This window comes from Pantherophis guttatus, chromosome 1 (assembly GCF_059756535.1).
Source record: "Pantherophis guttatus breed Tessera chromosome 1, ASM5975653v1, whole genome shotgun sequence".
NCBI classification, from domain to species: Eukaryota; Metazoa; Chordata; class Lepidosauria; order Squamata; family Colubridae; genus Pantherophis; species Pantherophis guttatus.
Window position 1 is genome coordinate 328,859,793 of NC_142063.1, and position 23,558 is coordinate 328,883,350.

Here is a 23,558-nt window from a genome sequence, read left to right on the forward strand (position 1 = left end):
CACTCAAATACCAAGGAGAAACATAAATACAGCTGTCTAACCCTGTTGGCCTCAGCTTTGACTATGCATATTTTTAGTCTGCTATCAATGCACAAAAAGAAGGGAGGACAGAATATAATTAAGCAATCAGCCACTTACTGAGGTGAATCCAGCAGGAGATAACAATGATTGTTCTAGAATTACGAGAGAACTCGTAGAGTGCTGTGTGTGTGAAAACAGAAAATTTTCTTCCCTGCAAGTCTGCAAATCTTTGGGAAATAGATGCCCTCTTACAAGCATTCAAATGAGTTATTCCCCAAAATTATCTTTTCTAAATGTTGAATACTCACTAGATCCCTGAAGGTTTCAACACTGGCAGGATATCTGATGATATTAGAGAGCAGCTATTGGTTTCAGGGTTGTGGAATAATTTTGAAAAATATCTTGAAGCAAGTCATGATCATAAAAGCAATTTTCTTAGAATGTATCTTTGAAAAGTACATTCTTTTCGCTCTTGAATGCCTTGTGTATAACTGGATTTGCATTTGATAATGAAAATGTAGTAGTAGTTAGTAAGTGGTTTATTTCATTAATTGATTTCTCCACCTGCTAATAGGTAATTTGCTGACATGCAAAGATGATTGCTAGTTGTCAACATTTTACATATGATAGCACTTTAAGGATTTCATAATTGATATGACAAATGAATCTCATAAACCAACAGAAGTTGAACTTTTAAGAGTCCTCCTAGCAATTCTTCTTGCACTAAAATATGGGCAAAAGAGTTTCAACTATATGTAGAGAATCAGAAAAAAAAGAAAATTAAAGAAGAAAATAAGCAAACAAGTTAATCATGAAGAAAAATACTGCAATATGATAAAAACTGAACAGTCTTTTATGGAGAATCTAACTAACCAATTAACTAAGAACATGATGTAACCCTCAAAGAAGGAAAAATACAAAATTCTTTTATCTGACTACAGTTAAATAATGAGTTGCTATCTTTGGTGATGTTTAATAGTCATTTGGATTGGATAGTTTTTCTTTTGGAAATGTTTACCGGTGTAATACATTCGTTTGTAACATTTACATCAAATAAGGTGTTATTATTTCTGGTAATCTTTAACAGCATTTAATTTTTTTATTTTGCAATGCTTAATGGTTAAGAGAGAGAAGAGGGGCATTTAAATAAAATGCAAAGAAGGATTGTGCATTTATTTTGTTAGATGTTGTTATTTTTTACTGGACCTTTGCTGATCAATAAGGAGACCTGAAGATTTAGAGATGATTTATAGTAAATGAGGTAAGGTATGGAATGAAGATGCATCTGGCTGTATTTTAAGAGACAGGAATAAGTTGTTAATATTGAATATGCTTGCTGAGGATGGAGAAGGATGTTTCTTTTTCTTACAGTCTTTTTTTGGGAAGGGATTCCCGCCCCCCATGCTCTGTGTGTGTGTGTGTGTGTGTGTGTGTGTGTGTGTGTCTGTCTGTCTGTCTGCCTGTCTGTCTGTCTGCCTGTCTATCTGTCTGTTTCTGTGTCTTTCTGTGCATGCACTTGTGTTTGTGTGTATACACATATATGTATATGCACAGGGATGAAATCCAACAGGTTCTGACAGGTTCTGGAGAACCGGTAGCGGAAATTTTGAGCAGTTCAGAGAAGCGGCAAATACCACCTCTGGCTGGCCTCAGACTGGAGTGGGAATGGAGATTTTGCAATATCCTTCCCCCAGGAGTGGGGAGGGAATAGAGATTTTGCAGTATCCTTCCCCTGCCATGCCAACCAAGTCACGCCCACCAAGCCACACCACGCCCACCAAGCCATGCCCACAGAACCAGTAATTAAAAAAATTGGATTTCACCACTGTATGTGCATATATGTATATGTGTGTGTGTGTGTGCGCGCGCGTACATATACATACATACACACATCTATATGCTTTTGGATTAATTAATCATTTTATATAATTCTTAATAAAAATATCGAAGAAAAAGAACACAAAGTAGCCCTGATTTAAATAGGCTATATACAACCTAGTTGTGTGTGTGCCTTTGATTTATTTAAAAGTCTTCTTATGTTCAGTGAGAAGATTGTTCCATAATAAGTAGTGCATAATTTACCATTAAAAATCATACTAGGATTCTCTCCCCCTCCATTAATGATTGACATTACAGATGGCAACAATTTTCATCTGGAGCCCATCAGGCAGAAAGGAAAATGTAAGCCTTTCCATTTCAGCCACATTCCCAATAAAGTTCTCTTTTTTCAAACAATCAATCAGAATAGAGCTTGAAGCACGGGTGAAACCCAACAGGTTCTGACAGATTCTGGAGAAGCAGTAGCAGAAATTTTGAGCAGTTCGGAGAACCAGCAAATACCACCTCTGGCTGGCCCCAGAGTGGGATGGGAATGGAGATTTTGCAGTATCCTTCCCCTGCCATGCCCACCAAACCACGCCCACCAAGCCACACCACGCTCACCAAGCCAGGCCCACAGAACCGGTAGTAAAAAAATTTGGATTTCACCACTAGCTTGAAGGGACCTTGGAGGTCTTCTAGTTCAACCCCCAACTCAAGTAGGAGACCCTATACTATTTCAGACAAGTCACTGTCCAGTCTGTTCTTAAAAATCTCCAGTGATGAAGCACCAATAACTTCTGAAGGTAAGCTATCCCACTGGTTAATTGTTCTTACTGTTATGAAGTTTCCCTTTAACTCCAAGTTGCTTCTCTCCTTGATAGTTTCTATCCATTATTTCTTGTCCTGCCCTCTAGTGCTCTGGAAAATAAATTGACCCCCTTGTTCAAAACTCACTGACGATGTCTCCTCAAATGGTGACAGAAACGTTTGCAACCAAATTGCCAAGCTCTGAGCTCAAACCAACAACTTAACTACCAACTCAAGCTACTAGTATTCAAACACATTTCAACCAAGGATTGTATTAGCTTTTTCAGCTGCTGCTGCACATTGCTGGCTCATATTTAAGTGATGATCCGTTTTTATTGCCTTCAATTTTATTGGGGAGAGGGATTCTTCCTAAACCTTCCAGCAGGATATAAAAGAACAATTTCACCAGAATCATGTCTGGGAAAGAAATTAAATTGCCCCTCCCTGCATGTTCTGTTTCAAATGAAAATTGCCCCCCCCCACAACTAGTGACAATAAGCATATGTATGATTTCTGATTATGAATTATCCTCCTCCTGTATATTGGCTAACTGGCAATCTGTATTAGGCTGTGATTGTGGCCATTGCTAGAAGCCTCATCTGTACATTTTTGGAACATGGTTTTTCAGGACAACCTGGTTTTCTCCATCACTGACATCAGTCTCTGCTTGTTCAGAGGGATAGATTTTTACATCCATTTACAAGGAGGCAGGGTTTAGCTAATCAACAAAAATGTTCCAGTATCTGGGAAATGGATTGCATGTCACATTCTCAGATTGAAATTTATAGAGAGAATTTCAGCACCTGGCATTTCAGAGCCATGCAGCGTGCACCCAATTAAAGTCGTTTGCACAGGCTGACGTGCATGGCAGGGTCTGCCAGGAGCCATGTATATATGGAGAGGAATTGTTATCTATGTCTTTCTTCCCATAGGTCTATTAGGAGTTATTAAAGGGGTGGGGAAAAGACAGAGCTTTAAGCAGGAGCTGTGACTCTAGGAGAACATCTAAATTACAGAATACCTTTATATAAGGAATTTCCCACAATTCCCAAAACTGTTGAGAAATCAAGAGGGTTGGGATTACTCTCCTGATCCCAGACGAAGAACATCCTTAACCATCATGCAATTTTCATGATGTATCCCAGCCTGATTGCCAAGGATCCAAATAATCAGCTTCTTCTACCATCCTTTATAGATGTAGGACCCAGATTTTTGCTACAACTTTTAAAAGAAAAGTTGGTATTTATTTATTAGATTCATGTGCTGCCCCATCTCATCTAGAGGCAGTAGATGAGACAGGTTTATAATTATTAAGAACAGTTTTATTGAGAATCAGAGGCATCCCTGCTTCTTTCAAATGTGATGGAAACACCTCGTCTTACACAAAGGAGCATTGATTACTACTCAGATCCACCTTCCTGCCACCTCACAGAAGGTCTTAACCAACTATGAGACTTCACAAATTAAGAATTGGGTGGAACTGGCACTGTAAATGTTGAACCTGTCTTCCTCAAGTGGCAGGTTATTGATGTTTCTTCCTCCAGTTTTAAAACCACACACCATCTTCCCATCCAGTTCCCTTTAATCAGGGGTGAAATGCTCCCGGTTCGGACCAGATAGCCCGATCTGGTAGCGATGGCGGCGGGTGGTTCGGAGAACCGGTAGCAAAAATCTCTGCCCCCCCACCCAGCTGAGCCGTGCGATCATCAGAAGTTTTTTTTTTAACTTTTAAAAGCATTTTTTCTACAACCTCTTTGGCCGAAGAGGTTGTAGAAAAAATGCTTTTAAAGGCTCTGACGATCCCATATGAATTGCCTGATCGTCTTTTTTTTTCTTTTAAAAGCAAAAAAAAAAAAAAAATGCTTTTAAAAGAAAAAAAAAGACGATCAGGCAATTCATATGGGATCGTCAGAGCCTTTAAAAGCATTTTTTTAACAACCTCTTTGGCCAAAGAGGTTGTAGAAAAAATGCCTTTAAAAGTTAAAAAAAAAAAGTCAGCGATGCCCACCCAGTCACATTACCACCCACCAAGCCACGCCCACAGAACCGGTAGTAACAAATTTTACATTTCACCACTGCCTTTAATATATATACTGTATATATTCCACATATAGGTTGAATAAATAAAGGGACAGCAGCATTGCCACACTCCTTGCCAACCTGAAACCAGTTTGTTTTGCCCTTTATGGCATAGGGCCAGGATATCTGACTATTCCCCAGTCATTTCTTCCCACCCAATATGTTACTGGGTGGCCCAGTTATAGAATATTATAGAATACAGAATATTCTTTATTGGCCAAGTGTGGTTAGAGATACAAGGAATTTGTCTCCGGTCCATAAATTCTCAGTGTACATACAAACAACAAAGTAATATAATCATAAAATACTATTAGGAAAAGGTAGTAGGAAAGATGAGTAGTATAATAGTAGTACAGATCTACTACATGGGTAAATATCCTTAGACATAAGACAGGGCTGTGGTAATTAGGTGTTCAGCAGAGTGATAGCACAAGGGAAAAAACTGTCTCTGTGTCTTCTTGTTTTGGCATGCAATGCCCTGTAGTGGCGTCCTGAGGGGAGGAGTTGAAACAGTTTATGTCCAGGATATGAGGGCTATGTAGATATTTTCTCAGCCCTCTTTCTGGCTTGTGCAGTATAAAGATAAAGGTAAAAGTTCCCCTCGCACATATGTGCTAGTTGTTCCCAACTCTAGGGGGCGGTGCTCATCTCCATTTCAAAGCCGAAGAGCCAGCGTTGTCTGAAGACGTCTCTGTGGTCATGTGGCCAGCATGACTAAATGCCAAAGGCGCACGGAACCCTGTTACCTTCCCACCAAAGGTGGTTCCTATTTTTCTACTTGCATTTTTTACGTGCTTTTGAACTGCTAGGTTGGCAGAAGCTGGGACCAGTAACGGGAGCTCACCCTGTTATGTGGCACTAGGGATTTGAACCGCTGAATTGCCGACCTTTCGATCAACAAGCTCAGCGTCTTAGCCACTGAACCACCGGGTCCCTTTGTGCAGTATACAGGTCCTCAATGGAAGGCAGGCTGTTTGCAATTGTTTTTTTTTTCCCTGCAGTCCTAATTATCTGTTGAAGTCTGTACCTGTCCTGTTTAGTTGCTGTACCAAACCAGACAGTTATAGAAATACAGATGACAGATTCAATAATTCCTCTGTAGAATTGTATCAGCTCCTTGGGCAATTTGAGCTTTCTGAATTGACACAGGAAGAGCATTCTTTGTTGTGTCTTTTTAACGATGGTTCTAACGTTAGGTGTCCATTTCAAACCCTGGGATACCATAGAACCCAGAAACTTGAAGGTGGTGTTATCATCAATTAGATATGATCCTCTTGTAGGGTGTAGGAAGCATGCCTTCTCTGTGGAAGCTCTCACCTTCTGGAACCATATTCCCCTCACAAATAAAGATGGCATCCACTCTCCCAGAAAGCTTTGAAAAAGCTGGTGTTGGTTCCAGGCCTGGGGTTGATGTTTGTTATTTGTCTATGGCAAGGGTGGGGAACCATGGCCCTTTATGACTTGTGGACTTCAACATGGCTGGCTCAGGAATTCTGCGAGTTGAAGTCCACAAGTCATCAAAGGGCCATTGTTCCTCAGTCCTAGTCTAAGACCCCTGTTTTGTTTTGCTGATTTTGTGGCTTCTTTTAGTCTTGGGCATCTGTTTGATTTAACATTTTTAGTTTTATATTTTTTCTAGTTTTGTATGCCACCCAAAGTATGATTGAATGAATGAATTGATGGATGGATGGATGGATGGATGGATGGATGGATGGATGGATGAGTTGGAAGAAATGTCCATCTGGGTTCAGTTCCAAGCAGGGAAAAAGACACTGGATTCATGGAAGTTGCTTGGAAAGAAGGTTTATTGATGAACAGGATCACATGGCTTGAGTTCCTGAGCAGAAAAAAAAAGGGCCGAGATGCTGAGAGTGCCCTGGTTTTATGCCCTCTGTTGGGCTTTGAATTTGAGCTTGTATTCTGATTGGTTGTCAGACTCCCATGGGGCCATGCAGGGGCAACTCTGTAGGCTGTCCTGAGTCCCAAGCTTGGCTGAGCCTTGCTGGATGATGTAATCTTCCCAGGTGCCATGTGGTCAGATGGGTAGAGGGCTAATCCTATCATGTCTTGAGGGCCATGTCTTAATCCCATCACCCTAGAGCTGAAGGTCTTTTGTCTTTCTGGGGCTATTAACAAAGGTGGGGGCTGCTTTCCAAGAGCATGTTTCCCCTTTTCTCATCCAGGAAGGTATAATATTCTGCCTTTTTAATATTTCCTAGAATATTTCATTTTTCTAGGAGAGGGGTGGGTGCTAACTTCCTACAGATGGATGGATGGATGGATGGATGAATGGATAGATAGATAGATGATAGATAGATAAATAGATAGATAGATAGATAGATGATAGATAGATGTCTGTTTTCTAGGGCTGAGAGCAGTGGTGGGTTCCTCGCGGTTCGGTCTGGTTCGGCCGAGCCGGAAGCGGTGATGATATGACGTCACCGAACCGGTTCTCTCCCCCCGCCCTCCCACCCACCCCCACCCACCCACGTTATTCTTACCTTTTATTTGGTCCCACCCCCAAACTATTGCTGCCTCCTGAGTCCCAGCTGATGACTAGAGGGAAAAAAACTGTTTAAACTCTTGCCGTGGGGCTTCAAAGGGCCATCCTATAGCTGATCAGTGTTAAAAGCAAACAAATGAGTTGGGTCGTAAGTGCGAGGACTGGTCGTAAGTGCGAGGACTTCCAGAAATGACTCTGACCAGCTAGCCATGCCCACCTAGTCATATGACCTCCAAGCCACACCCACAAAATAAGCCAAGCCCACAGAACCGGTAGTAAAAAAAATTAGAACCCACCCCTGGCTGGCTGAGAGGGATTGTTCTAAGGTTACCTAGCTGTGCTTTAATTGGAACCAAAACTCATAACCTCCTGGTTTCTAGCGTGGTGCTTTAACCACTACTGCAAACTGGGAAGAGTAAATTACAGGATGAAGCCAACCAGAAAAAGCAGTAAATTAGACTCCCAGCTCTACAATCTGGAGGTTTGTCCGGCACTTCAGATATCACTGACTGAGCTCTTTTCTTCTTGATTGAATTAAGAGAACACCACATACTGTATGTCCAGTTATACAATCCACTTCTGTGCATCATCAGCTCTCTGGGATTATTTGTCAGGTCCAGGATTCTCATTACTTCTCCAGCTGAGTTATGCCTGCCTTCTTCCTGGGGGACAGGAGAAGAATTGTGCATGACAGCAAATGCAAAAGGGAGGAAAAGTCTGGAAGACAAGGATAGCAGAAGGTGAACAGAGATAATTGGCCCTTTGCTATCACTTAACAATGTGTGCCAATTTTGTCTACCCCTTATTGCCACCGGTCAAATGTTTAAGTTTGTGTAAAGATACTGTAGTGTTATTTTTATACATTTAGGGTATTTTTAAGCATGTATATTTGAGGTGGGAAGGGAGGGGAGGTCCACAAGAAAGTAAAAAATGCCAGGGTGGCAGTCACAACCACACATCAGTGCCCCTGCTTTCTTTACTCCAAATGATGGTTACAACTGCACAAAGCTCTGACCTTTTTTTTTTTATGGTGCAGTTGTAGCCTCCATCTTGACTCTTTTGGCTCAAATCCTGTTGGGCACATCTGCAAAAATGGAAGGTTTTCAAGGGTGAGAATTGCTTTCCTTAGTGGCATCAGTTTGGTCAGTTATATAAAGTTATGGGAAGCTGATTTCACAAGTCCTCCGGGCTTGCAGTCATTTGCCTCAGAGTATATTGTTATAATCATAGGAATCTGGGGTTTGAGAGTTAATGTAAAATTTCATATTTTAATTTCCTGTTCTGGACTTTAAACAGAACCCCAAAAGAAGAGGGGTGCAAAATAAACTTTCAAGTTTTTATCTGCTTGTCTTGAGAGCTTCTACCATTTCCTCAGCCTATAAATACGTTCACCAAGCCCATCACCAGTGGTGGGTTGCCCCCGGTTTGGACTGGTTCTCAAGAACCGGTAGTAAAACTGGTGGGAGGCCCCCCCCCACCCCGGATGTTGTCATCGGCGATCTGCGCATGCGCAGAAGCGAGTACGCGCGATCCCATTGCGAACCAATAGTAAAGGTAAGTAGAACCCCCCTTTGCCCATCACGTATCTCTCACGAGCAAGATTTCTCCTTAATTCATCAGGTGTCAGCTTCTATGGGTAGTCCTCAACTTATGACCACAACTGAGCCCAAAATTTATGTTGCTAAGTGAAAAATTTGTTAAGTGAGTTTTGCCCCATTTTACGACTTTCCTTGCCACATTTGTTAAGTGAATCACTGCAGTTGTTAAGTTACTAACACCGTTGTTAAGTGAATCTAGTTTCCCCAATGACTTTGCTTGTCAGAAGGTCGCGAAAGGCAATCACATGACCCTGGGACACTGCAACCGTCATAAATGTGAGTCAGTTGTAAATCATGTGACCATGGGGATGCTGCAATGGTCATAAGTGTAAAATAAATGGTCATAAATCGCTTTTTTCAATACCATTGTAACTTTGAGCGGTCACTAAGCAAATTGTTGTAAGTCAAGGACTTCCCGTATATCCATATGGGTCAGTCTTTCTCAACCTTGGTAACATTGAGATGTGTGGACTTCAATTCCCAGAATTCTCTAGGCAACATTCTGGGAGTTGAAGTCCACACATCTTAAAGTTGCCAAGGTTGAGAATCACTGATCTACGGTTACTAGGTTTACTCCTTTTTGGCACCATGCTAGCTCCATGGAAAATTATTCTTTAACTTTCTATCTTTCTCCTCCCCCCATATGTCTGAATGGTCAGATGGGTACCATTTTCCTCTTTTTTTAGGTTAAATATTGTGACGCGATGAAAGGCAACTAGAATCTGTGAAATAAACTGCAGATTGAACAACATTTATTGTTAGTTAATTCCTTAGTGAGAATGATTTTATTGGGCTAAGGGTTAAAAGCATGCTTGTTTGTCCCTGCAAGCTATTTTAATATTAGTGAATTTCTCAAACAGTGAGTAAGGTATGTATTTTTAAAGATGACCTTATTATATGCATGTTTTGCTTCTTAAATTGAAAGCCATTTCATAGTCCCTTTGAAATCAGTAAAAGGCAGCTGCAGTGAAGCTTTAATAATGGACATGTTGATTTAAATTTACTTAATTAATCAACCTGAAGACAGGTGATCAATCAGGTAAAAAAACACCTTTAATGAGCAGACAGCCCTAATTTCAAAACAATAGAAGGATGTTGATTTAATTTTCTTCCCAAACCTTTTCCTTCATTACCCAAAACCACTTATCAGAAAGCTGCTCTGTAGGTAAAACACTTAGCCAAGTCAATTTAAATGCCCCTGTTGTGATTAGGTAGTTGGTTTGGGTATCGTTACCCAATTTTGGGTAAATTGCTCAGATTTGGAAAGTACTGTTTTTAAAAATAAATGCTCTAACAAAATACAAAGTGGGGCAAAGGCAGGGGTGGGCTTCTGGGGCTCCGCAGGGGTTCGGGAGAACCTCTAGCTAAGATTCTGTGCAGTTCGGAGAACCCCCAAATCCCACTCCAGGCTGGCCCCGCCTATCCCTGCCCGCCCCTCCGAGGAGTCCCCACGCGGCCCGTTTTGGATGCAGGTAAATGCAGGGCGCATGTGGAGGCTCGGGGAGGGTGAAAAATGGGCCTACTGGAAAGTCGGGAAGGTCAGAAACGAGCCTTCGGAGGCTGGGGAGGCTGTTTTTACCCTCCCAGAGGCTTGAGGAAAGCCTCCGGAGCCCAAGGAAGGCAAAAATGCCCCCCCCCACTGTGGTGCAGGAGGCTGACTAGGCCACGTCCATCATGGCCACACCCACCCAGCAACCAGGCAGAGAACCCCTTGCTAAAATTTTTGAAGCCCAACCCTGGGCAGAGGTAGGGAGAAGGAATTTGTATTCCTTGTATTCCTTGAATTTGTATTCCTTGTAATAATAGTATTTGATTGGCAAGGTAAAGAAAACTGTATATATCAGCTTTTCCCAGCCTGATGTCTTCCAGATGTTTTAGGGATGTATCTCCAAAAGTTTTATTGTTTATAACAATAAAACTTTTATAAACTATTGCCAGGAAATTTGGAAGCTGCAGTCGCTATACATCTGGGAAGCCTTTGGTTAGGAAATGCTTCCCCAAGATCTCTGTGGAGGATGAGCAAAATATGTAATGGTTTCCAATATTTGTAAATTAATTGAGATTCTGAATGATATAACAGAGCAGGGTAAAACACCAAGATCTAAACAGATCTAAATAGTATTGTACAGTATCATTCAAACTAGCATGTCTAAAATGGGACACTTTCAACAGTCTTACAAAAATCCCAGGAATAATGGGCTCCATGGATGTGAGCCCCATCACCTCACAATCAGAAGGTGATGAGTTCGATCCTAGGTGGAGGCAGATATTTCTCTCTCTGGGCACGGATGAGTATATATCATATCTGCTGAATATAACTCCGCATTGGTGACAGGAAGGGCATCCGGCCAGTAAGCTCTTGGCTCCATTCAGTTGCCCAGACTCCACCCCAGATACAGATTAACAGAGTTGGAAGAAACCTTGTAGGTCATCTAGTCCAACCCCCCACCTAGGCAGGAGACCCTACACCATTTCTGACAAATGACAGTCCAATCTGACAAGGCATTATGGTATGGGGTCATTAATAGAAGAAGAAGAAGGAGGAGGAGGAGGAGGAGGAGGAGGAGGAGGAGGAGGAGGAGGAGGAGGAGAAGGAGAAGGAGAAGGAGAAGGAGGAGAAGGAGAAGGAGGAGGAGGAGGAGGAGGAGGAGGAGGAGGAGGAGAAGGAGAAGAAGAAGAAGAAGAAGAAGAAGAAGAAGAAGAAGAAGAAGAAGAAGAAGAAGAAGAAGAAGAAGAAGAAGAAGAAGAAGAAGAAGAAGAAGAAGAAGAAGAAGAAGAAGAAGATGTACATCCATGGGAAAACTGTTGGAATCCTTACAGCTAGACTTGCCTCTTGAGGGGCGATGTGACCCAGAGGCCTACCCTAGATATTTGGACCAGACAAGTAAAATCAAATTTAGGCGTGGGAGCTTAGTGCAATGCCATGACTTCCATACTGGTATTATACTAAGTGCTGCATTAATGTTTTTGTCCCACCAGCAGACTGGCTGTTACATTTTGTATCAGATGCAGCTTTTAAGAAACTGACATAAAGTGTGTTACAGTAGTCTAGCAAAGTGATAATTAAGATGCTAAAGTCATGATTTATTATATTCAAGGCAGTGGTGAAATCCAATTTTTTTTTACTACCGGTTCTGTGGGTGTGGCTTGGTGGGCGTGGCAGGGGAAGGATGTTGCAAAATCTCCATTCCCACCCCATTCCAGAGGAAGGATATTGCAAAATCTCTGTTCCCACCCCACTCTGGGGCCAGTCAGAGGTGGTATTTGCCTGTTCTCCAAACAACTCAAAATTTCCGCTGCTGGTTCTCCAAACTGCTCAAAATTTCCGCTACCGGTTCTCCAGAACCTTTCAGAACCTGCTGGATTTCACCCCTGATTCAGGGCATCCTGGTTTAGGTAGGGTTATAAGTGGCACACCAGCTGGCCATGACTTTCATCTGATGAGTTAAAAACATCATCTCCACCATCTAAAGATATTAGGTTGTAGACAAAATGCTTGAAAGGAAAGGCATGAGTAGATTTTTGTGGGACTAGGTTTTTAATTGGTATTTTGCACCAGTTTGTGGTTCTTAGGATTCTGTTAAAAACAAAACAGTCCATCAAATCTGAAGCCTGCTTATCATCTGCCCACAGAAACATCTAATCCAGCTTTCTCAATCCAGGGTCTTCCAGAAGGGTTGGAATACATATCCGATCACTGTGACGATCCGGAATGGAGCTATAAGTGAAGATTTCTGCAGGATTCCTGCTGAAGGAAGACTGATTTAGTCTTTTGGGGAACAAGGTGCATTTCCATACAGTGACACTGAGAAAATGGTTCTGGTGTCTTGGGCTTAGAGTTAGATTCACCAAGTCACGGCAACAAATAAGCAATGCCCCCTGGAGTTTATTAGCTCATTAGCAGAATAGCTTTCCCTGGCTCATGGTGGGTTGCAGAGAAGGCTAGATCACACATTTCAGAAGGCTCTTCTCATCTCCAATTAATCTTCCTTGCTACAGAAACACCTAATTTTTTTTTAGAAACGCTTCTTTATTCCTCTGCCAGAATTCAGAATCCAGCAAGAAAGCAGAAAAACACTCCCTCATACAAGGCAGCAGCCCCTGTCCCCATTCTCTGGGATGATCATGCCTAGGAATTGTGAAAAGAGGGGTACAATCAGTTTGACACAAGGAAAGCCAGAATCGAACCACTGCCGCCTTGTACAAGGGAACATTTTTCTGCTTTCTTGCTGGATTCTAAGTGAGCAACTCACTGGAGAAGAACCTAATGCTGGGAAAGACTGAGGGTAAAAGAAGAAGGGGACGACAGAGAATGAGGTGGCTGGATGGAGTCACTGAGGCAGTCGGCATGAGCTTAAATGGACTCCAGAGGATGGTAGAGAACAGGAAGGCCTGGAGGAACGTTGTCCATGGGGTCGTGATGGGTCAGACATGACTTTGCAACTAACAACAACAAAGGCCACAACACACCAATGGTCCTGAGTAGCAGAGAATTGGAGCATTTATTTTCAAACTTCAGTCTGGCAATATAAAGGCTTATGCTAGTTTTAATCCATTCGCGGCCTCAACATGGCAAAAGGTTATGTTTTCAATGATCATGGCCAAAGATGTACCAAAGGATATCATTGAGGGGACAAAGGCTGTGTGTGATCCTGAAGTCACAAGTTTCCCCTCACTGATCTAACAAGGTGATTAACAGTTCTAATTTGTGTATCACCTTCTCACAACAAATCTAAGTTCAATCCTACTCCTCCCCAATGTTTTTTATTTTATTTTTGTGCCTTCAAGTAAGTGTTGACTTGCCTGGTCACTGCCTGAACTAGTCCCTGCAGTTTTCTTGGCAAGGTTTTTTGGAAATGGTTTGCCATTACCTTTTCCTGGGGCTCATAGATTGTGACTGGACCAAGGTCACCCTGATGACTTCATACCTAAAGTGGGACTCCTGGTTTTTAACCTGATGTTTTAATCACTATACCAAACTGGTTTCTTACATCACATTTGCTGGGTGGACAGAGTTCATAGTATACTGAATTAAGCCCCTTTCTAAGTTTTCCCTAACTGGCTGACTCCTTCTCACACACACATACTGTAAACAGGGTTAAAGCTAATGAAGCTTAGCATGTAATTGATCTGGTTAAATGCATTGTGTGAATGTATTCTGTATTCACATAATTCAAGATTAATATTATTGTACTGCAGACCACCTAGAGTTCCTCTTTGAGGGAGATGAGCAGTCTAGAAACATGAAATAATAAATATGGTAAATAAATAAAATAAATACCCTGTTTCCCTGAAAATAAGACATCCCCTGATAATAAGCCCAATGGGCTCTTGAGCGCATGTGCTAAAATAAGCCTCCCCCCGAAAATAAGCCCTCCCCGAAAATATTTAAATGCAGAGCTGGAAATCAGGTAAGATGGCAAGAGGAGCTCCATCTTGCTCCACGTGCCCCAAAATAATAAGACCTCCCCGAAAATAAGGCCAAGTGCTTATTTTGGGGTTCAAAAAAATATAAGACAGGGTCTTATTTTCGGGAAAACATGGTAAATATTCCCTGAATCTTATTTAGAAGTAGGACATCAAAATTCTTTCTGAATTTACATCAAAGTGCTCCAGGGCAGATCAAAGGATTGAAAAGTGTAGCTTTAAAGCTGTTCAACTGAAGCTCATATAATGCTGGGACATCATATGTTGGAGAGCTTTCTTCCTATTCTTTTGCTATTGCTCTTGACATGCTGGACAGCTCCTTGCCAAGTAAGATTGACTCACATGGCAGCAGAGGCAGAAACCTGAAGGCATTTAACGGCAAGTTTTATGTACGGTATATCTATGCAGGAGTTCATCACCCAATGTAAATTTTATTATTTTATTTTCAGGATTGACATGGCTGCCCATCTCACAAAATGATTCTAGATGGTGTGCAGTGAGCAATAAAAAAAAAAAAACCTGGATTAAAAATAAAGCTGCCCTTGCCTCTAGGTTCCAGATCAAACAGCCTCACAGCTGATTCCCATCCTAGCTCAATGCTTGGAGGAAGAGCCAGTTTTTCAGGCCCTTCTAGAAGGCTAAAAGGTCATGGATTCTTCAGATTTCATGACTGGCGTGGTCACCAAAAAATGTGCCTTTGTGATCCCATCAGGATTTTAGAGAAGGGACTTCTCTAAACCCTTCTGCACATGTACAGAGGGTAAAAAACAGGTTACTTCCTGGTTAAAACCAGGAAGTAATGACCGGGCGGGTGGGCGGAGCTTCGCACCGCCATCACTACCAGTTCTCCAAACCACCGGCCACCATCACTACCGGTTCGGCCAAACTGGTCCAAACCGGGAGCATTTCACCCCTGGTGCCCACCTTATTTAACTTAGTAGGAGAGGCAGATACCCTCAGGAGAGGTAGTCACACAGACAACCTAACTCTGTGCCATGTATAAGGTGACCAGACGTCCCGCTTTTGGCGGGACAGTCCCGCTTTTGAGCAATTTGTCCCGCGTCCCGCGGCGTTTTAAAAAAGTCCCGATTTTTCATTCTGCTCCTGACTCCCGGCTGCCTCCTGAATCCCCGCTAATGGCTAGAGGGGAAAAAAAGTCTTTAAACTCTTGCCGCGGGGCTTCAAAGGGCCGACCTACAGCTGATCAGTGTTAAAAAAAAATGAATAGACCCATGTCTGCAAAAATAGAAAAAACAGCCCCTGTTAACAGCTTCCGCTAGGTTAATTAGCTGCAAAAAGCTGCAAAAAGTTCCTGGAGCAGATTTCCCCCCCCCCCAGCTATACTGAAAACAAAGGCGAAAGCGAAACTAAACCTGCAAGGTGACAAAATGAGGCAGAGAGAGATTTCTTTCTTTTTCTTTTTCTTTTTGCTCACCAAAAAAGGTAGGTACAAAACTGCAAACAATGGGAAATTTTGGGCAAAAGAGGAGAGTTCAAGATTTTAAAACACAAAAGAAAAAAAGCTCTATTTAACTAGGGAATTGTAATAATTGAGATACTATTAATAATTGTATATTGTGTTGAAAGCAGAAATGGTTAAGTTGTGGTTTGGAGGAATATATGGGGGAAATTATTTGGTTTATTATTATTGGTAAATATAATTAATTGATTTGTAAGAAATTGGATTGCATGGAAATAATTGGAATATTCATGTTCATATTGATTAATATACAAAAAAGATAGTTATATAACTAATTGATTTATATTAAAATGTTGAATTTGTATTAAACAACTGTATTACATAATTACATAATTAACCAATGTGAGGATGGATATAAAAATAGATGACAATGGGAAGGGGTATAATATAGAATAGAAGGGAAAAATTGAATTTGATTAAGATTAGAGATGAGGATGAAGGGTAATATTGTTTTTTTTAAAAAATAGATGAGGAATAAATATGGCAAAAAGGAAATATAGAAATTGTAAATTTAATTGAAATGACTAAACGCTGTTTAAATTTGTGAACCAGCCAAATATTCTGTTCAAAGAAAATACATTGTATGTTTGTATGTGTGTTTCTAATTATTGCTATTTATTCATATTTGTTCTCTTTTATTCTTTAAAGTTTAACAATTCATTCTTAATCTTAATATTTTTATATTTGCTTGGGGTTGGCTTTCTTCCCTTTCATCTTTTTTATTGTACAGCAATCTTTCTCCTCAAACCTACCACCATTCTCTTTTCTTTTCTTCTTACTTTCTCTTCCCCCCACCCTCTTTTTCTCCTCCCTACTTCCTCTTCCTTTCTCCTTCTCCTCCTCTCTTCCTCCCTCTCTTACCCTCACTCCTACTCTAATTTCCATTCCTTCATCCCTCTTATCCTTTAATGCATATGGACTACTCAGAGGGCTGAAAAAGTTATTTTTGACTGGTCCTCACACTTTTGACCAGTCCTTGAACTTATGACTGTCCTCACGTTTTACATTTTTGCCCTATCTTGTCACCATGGTGAAGAGAAGCAGTTGTGAAATGAGTGACATGGTTGTTAAGAATGCTGCATGGGCATAAATGTGAGGATGGTCATAAGTGTGAGGACCAGTCAAAAGTGCGAGGACCTGTCAGAAATGACTTTTTTCAGCCCTCTGGTTAATCCTTTTGTGCATATGGACTACTCAGAGGGCTGAAAAAGTTATTTTAACTGGTCCTCACACTTTTGACCAGTCCTCGAACTTACGACTGTCCTCACATTTTACATTTTTGCCCTATCTTGTCACCATGGTGAAGAGAAGCAGTTGTGAAATGAGTGACATGGTTGTTAAGAATGCTGCACGGGCATAAATGTGAGGATGGTCATAAGTGTGAGGACCAGTCAAAAGTGTGAGGACCTGTCAGAAATGACTTTTCAGCCCTCTGAGTAGTCCCTATACACATAGCCATGGCCACCCGGTTACATGACCAGCTAGCCACGCCCACCCAGTCACATGACCAGATAGCCACGCCCACAAAATAAGCCACGCCCACAATGTCCCTCTTTACCAATGTTAAAATCTGGTCACCTTAGCCATGTAGTGAATTAAAGGTGATAATCAGCACTATGAATGGCACTCGGAAAGCAACTGGGTGCCAGTGCAGTCCACACACCAGTGATCTAACTCAGGTGGACACATGGGACACCGCACATTGACCATGCTGATGCATTCTGGGCCAGTTGCAAGTTCTCAAGGGTCTCCCAGTGAAACCCTACATAGAGCATATTGCAATCATTCAAATAGAAAGCGATTAAGGCATGACTGACTGTGTGTAAGGTCAGTAATACAATAAGCTAAATCTTAAATTGTGGTTGACACAATGCAATATCTAGGTTCCTATGCTGTGCTCAGTCAGATTATGATTTTACATGGTTGCCCAATCAGACAAAGTGCTCATAGAATAGCTAACTTTCCCTAGAAACTACCTGTACCTATTTTAACCTAGTCTACTGTGTTATGAGAATGTAACTACCCTGTCTCTCTGATAGCCATAGCAGTAGCACTTAGCGTTACAGTGCTTTTACAGCCCTCTCTAAGCGGTTTACAGAGTCAGCCTATTGCCCCCAACAATCTGGGTTCTCATTTTACCGACCTCGGAAGGATGGGAGGCTGAGTTAACCTTGAGCCTGGTGAGATTCGAACTGCCAAACTGCAGGCAGCCAGCAGTCAGCAGAAGCAGCCTGCAGTACTGCACTCTAACTATTGCGCCACTGCGGCTGATCATTGCTGATTCCAAATACCTTTCTGTTCTTCATAATTCCTTCTTATTATAAGCAGCCTAGAGTCACTTAGGTGAGATAGGTGATGTAGAAATATGATAAATAAAAATAAATAAATGATGAAACTGGTGTCAGTTACATCATGCCTCTGATTATAACCTATGAATTAGAAAGCTCCCTGAATGGATTTCAATTGAAACTCATAAAAAAGCAGCATTAAGGAAGCCATGGCAGATTCAAGAAGGACAGTGCTTTTTGGGGGTAGGTTTTTTGACATTGCATGACTTATAGAGATAAAAAGATGAGTTGTGACATCTGGCTTTCTAGGAACCATCCTTTTGAGGCTGATGGTGGGGCAGCTTTAATTTGGGAGAAATTGCTGCTTTTTGCAAAGACTAGCCACTATTTTTGCCTGGTTGCCTATCCTTTTTCCTGGCTAACTCATATATGTAACTCATATATTCAAGAAATAATCAAAAGTTGCAGATCAACAAGAATGTGACTCTGATAAAACAACACTGCAGACTTTTTTTAAAAAAATCCTCCCGGCTTAATATCTTCACTTTCTGATGACTTGCTCCTTCACTGCATTGTGATACTTTTTGAGACTCTTATTTCTTGACTTATTCTCTAAAGCACTTGAGGGCAGAACAAGAGGTAATGGATGGAAGATTATCAAAGAGAGATCCAACCTAGAATTAAGGAGAAATTTCCTGTCAGTGAGAACAATTAATCAGTGGAAAGATTTGCCTCTGGAGGTTTTCAGGAAAAAAAACTGGACAGGCATTTGTCTGAAATGGCATAAGGTCTCCTACTTGAGCAGGAGGTTCAATTAGAAGACCTCCAATGTCCCTTCCAACTCTGTTATTCTAAGTTCTTTGTAATTGGTGTTTTTCCTTTGGAAACCAAATATTGTATCTTTTGGTGCACAGTGTCATTCATTTATTCATTCATTCATTCATTCATTCATTCATTCATTCATTCATTTACTCATTCATTCATTCATTCACTCACTCATATTCCAATGTCCTTTCTCTTGCCCTACACTCCTCTCTTCCTGAATCTTTGTTCTTGTCCATTGCAAGGTGAATGACTGAACTGGCAAACTAGCATCTTTTGTTCTGGGGAAGCAAGGAAAAGGAAGCATCTTGTCTCCCAGGAGTCGGAAGCAAAGAATAGGAATTGGGGAGCATCATGTATGCAGGCAATGCAAGCCATTACGACTGCCACAATAAAAAGCTCATAAAACATCCAAGCAAAATCCCCAGACGGATTCTCAGCCTTCTGTGCTTCCAAAGCAGAATCCCAGACACAGTTTCTGACTGCTGAGGAGAATGTTGATAAAAGCTCAAAGACCAGAGGCAGCCTTTCCAGTTTAATTTCCTTCTGCTTGGCCTTTGTTTTCCTCGCTCAGGTTCTTTAATTAACCTAGCCTGCACTAGCCCTTGGCTTGAAGCAGATTAGAGTACATTTGTGCATGGTTCTACTCTGTACAGAACATTCTGAATCTTGTCACAGCTGCTACAGACACAAAACAGCCATTCGCCGCAGCTCCAAGACTGCTAAATGAGAAAAAAAAAAAAAACCCTTCCTTTGAATCTCAGCTTTTGAAATCTTCCCACCTTCATTCTTTTGCTCAAAGAAAAAGCAAGCGAACTGCAAATATGTGATAACATAGAACACACGATCTCAGTATGGCTTCCCTGGGTTTCTTTTAAGCAGCCAGATATTTGTGTGATATTAGAAACCGTACGGCGATGAGCCCATAATGGAAAGGGTCCCATTCTTCGTTTGTTCCCATTGAATATCAGCCAGCAGAAAAGTTGTGATGTCTAATGGGGTACAGAGGGAAACAAAAATGGAAGAAGGAAATCCTTGAGTCCCACACCAAGTGCATTAGGCTAGCACTTCTTAGCGTCAGCGTGGCTCTGCTTTTGACAACAAAGGGATTGTAGACAAAGATCTGAAGTGCTGAATTGCAACAAGCTGGAAAAAAAAATTAAGCTTGGATTCCAATCTCACATTTTCTGCTGTATTGAGGGAAGATACCAAGACAACCTATTTTACAGAGCCCTGTTAGATTAGAAATTAATAGAAATTAAATAAATGAAGATAACACTAAGCTATGACTGTAATTTTGTTACTTGTATGCTTACAATTTATATTGATATTGTTTCCTGATTGTTTATTTGTACCCTATGACTATCATTAAGTGTTGTACCTTATGATTCTTGATGAACGTATCTTTTCTTTTATGTACACTGAGAGCATATGCACCAAGACAAATTCCTTGTGTGTCCAATCACACTTGGCCAATAAAGAATTCTATTCTGTTCTATTCCATTAATGGTTATGCTCACTTTGCTGCTTCAGATGAAGTAAGAAATTCCAGGGTCATGTAACTTGCCCAGCTTTCATTCCTTTTTTCAAAGAGGTCATAAGGCTGGTTGAGATTTTTGGTTGGTTTGGGTTTATTTGCAATTATACAAGTCAAACATATGTGGAAGCAGAGAGTAAAAAATGTAGCACATGCAGGTAGTCCTTGACTTATGACCAGGAGTTGGGACCAGAATTTCCATTGCTAAGCAAGGTGCTTGTTAAGTGAATCCCTCCTGATTTTACAATCTTTTTTCCCTACAGTTAAGCAAATTACTGTAGTTGTTAAATAAATCCATCTTCCCCCATTGACTTTGATGGCTGGGCGGAAATGGGGATTTTGCAGTAACCTTCCTCCAGGAATGGGGAGGGAATGGAGATTTTACAGTATCCTTCCCCTGCCACGCCCACCAAGCCACGCCACGCTCACCAAGCCACATCCACAGAACCGGTAGTAAAAAATTTTGCAACCCACCACTAGGAACATCACTGGGGAACCGTAGCCCTGCCAACCTTTACCCTGTGCAATGCCTGTAATTCACATTACAGAGAGACATGGCTTTTCATGCCTGATCATACTCACCAGTGAAGCTGGTGATTCTTGCTGTAGGTATCCTGGGAACCCACTTCCCTACCTGGAGAAAGAACCATCATCTTTCCCAATCTGGCATCCTGGTTGGTTTAGAGATGTAGTTTCCAGGTTTTGGATCCTCCACTGATCTTCAGCTGGCCTAGAAATTGTGAGAATAGCAGTTCATCAGTCTCTCTTGAGATCATCATTGCATGGCTTAAACCTGTTTAAAACTGTTGTTTGAATTAGTTCACAGCAATGTGTGCCTCATGATACTGCAGATACTTTCTCAGTGGTTCTTGGGTGCCATCCTCCTCCCTTCCTCAGCTGTTGCTGATTTTTATTAAGCTGAAAATAAACTTCTTGACTGGATAAGATAAGAGAAGGTAGGAGCTGGAATAAATTAATTTTAAAGAAGTAGATGTGTCTTTTTATCAGTCTTCTTTGTCATACAAAGCTTTTGCAACTGTTCAAGGTAACAATAGCTGAATTCCGGCAGTCAGATTTTGACAAAATGTGATATATAGCAATCGACATTGCCTGTTTTTGGTTACTGATACATAGCAGTTTTGAAGATGTGAGTTTCTGTTTGATGACTTGCAATAACACTGAGTAATTCTAATCAGTAAAATCTCCCTCTGCTCGCTTTCCTCCGTTCTGTATTATTCTCCACAATGAAATCAAACTCTGATTCTGAAATTCAAACACTCTGATTTATCTCATGCAATTTATGCCAGTTTCTTTTGTTGGCTATGGTTTCTCAGTGTCAGTAGCAGGATTAAAGTGCTATGCTTTCACTTTAAAGTGACTAAACGCAGCCTTCCTTAAACTGGTGACTTTCATATGTTACATTTATTTATTTATTTATTCATTTATTTTGTCGCATTTCTATGCCGCCCAACTCCCAAGGGACTCTGGGCAGTTTACAACAAAGAGATTCCATCATCTCCTAGCCAGCATAGAGATTAAAGGATAACATACTGGAGGGTATTAAAGTGAGAAAAGCAGTCTTAATGGCTTGAGAGCAAAATAATCTTTAGTAACAGTAACAGAGTTGGAAGGGACCTTGGAGGTCATCTAGTCCAACCCTTCTGCTCATGCAGAAGACCTCTACTAGGGATTCGAACTGCTAAACTGCCGACCTTTCTGATCGACAAGCTCAGTATCTTAGCCACTGAGCCATATGAACCATTCAGATATCAAGGGTTGAATGTGGCATTGGGGGGCCCTTTTTTGAATCTCCATAGTGGTAAATATATGAGACTCCATGGGCCATTTCCATGGTGGCCTTCAAAATATGGCAAGTGTTCCCTAAGCAGATATTTTGTATAAGTAGACACTCAATCACTCAATGTTTCAGTAACAACTGGTTCTCAGATGTTATTTTTTTAGCATCTACTCTCATGTACATTTGAACATGTTTTAATGTATTGATTGTTGTGAATAATGAATAATTATTAGAGAAGCATATTTTATCCCTATAATAGATAGGATATTTATTCATAGGAAATACATCCTAGGGCAATATTTCCCAACCTTGGTAGCTTTAAGATACATGGACTTCAACCAGTAGTGGGTTTCAATTTCGGTCACTACCGTTCGCTCGTGGGCATGCCTATGTGCTAACGTGCCCCCGCTATGCTTTTGCGCATGTGCAGAGACATCCGGGCAGGTTGGTAGAGCCTCCCGCCACCGCCTCTACCAGTTCGCCCGATCCGGGGCGAACCGGTAGCAACCCACCACTGACTTCAACTCATCGTTATTATTTCTTCTCTTTTGCACCTTAAAAGCATTTTGGCGGTGTGAATCCAACATAACCAGGTTAGTTAAAAGTTGTTGCTGAATCTACATACTACACTTGGGTTGTTTGTTGCTTAGCATGTTGTACAAAACTAACTAGTTCAAGATTTAACATATTTTTCATATTCGGAAATGAAGTCAGTCATCAGTAGTTCATCAATTAAGTGTGTTGAGTGAACACAACCAGAGTGTGATCCCAGTGAAATTATCTGCTGATGTTAATTTTAATTGTAAGATGTGAGAGGATTTTCCCACCCTCCAGAATCAAAAAATAAGCATGTGCTTTTCCTCTCTTCTTAGTTTTCAGCCTGTACCACCAAAGACCACCCAGTTTACATGTCTGTCTATAACAACGGCACCAAGATGCCTTCACCACAGGAGGCATCCAATGGCTTCCCCCAGCCCAGTGCCTCAGGCACTTGGCATAAACCAGAAGAGGAAGTGCGACTGGTAGAATCTGGCTTGGTGAAGAAGGCACACCGAGAAATCCTGGACCATGAGCGGAAACGGCGGGTGGAGCTGAAGTGCATGGAACTGCAGGAGATGATGGAAGAGCAAGGGTAAGTGAAGGTTGAGTGAGTGAGGGGTCCTTGGTGCTCCCTGAGCTTGGTCGTTTCCTTGCAAACATTTCATTACCCAAACTAGATAACGTCATCAGTGCTATTGGTTGAGTGAGTGCTTGTTTGACCTAGTACCCGAGTTTGCACAATAGCTACCCCAATGTTTCTGAGAGATTTACCCTGTCAGGCTTCTCAGGACAAACCAGAATCAGAAAAACAGATTCAAGAACTTCTAATACATATAT

General features: G+C 41.3%; 1 protein-coding gene across 5 annotated transcripts in view; it reads left to right on the top strand.

Annotated features, from left to right (window-relative positions):
- SRRM3 (serine/arginine repetitive matrix 3) overlaps window positions 1-23,558 on the top strand; it is a 205,120-nt gene that overhangs the window by 102,104 nt on the left and 79,458 nt on the right. For all 5 annotated transcript variants that reach the window (XM_060693164.1, XM_060693161.1, XM_060693166.1 and 2 more), the window contains one exon: window positions 23,054-23,313. In XM_060693164.1, coding sequence (XP_060549147.1) covers window positions 23,090-23,313 — 224 coding nt within the window. In that variant the 5' untranslated portion in view covers window positions 23,054-23,089. The remainder of the gene's footprint in view (window positions 1-23,053; window positions 23,314-23,558) is intronic.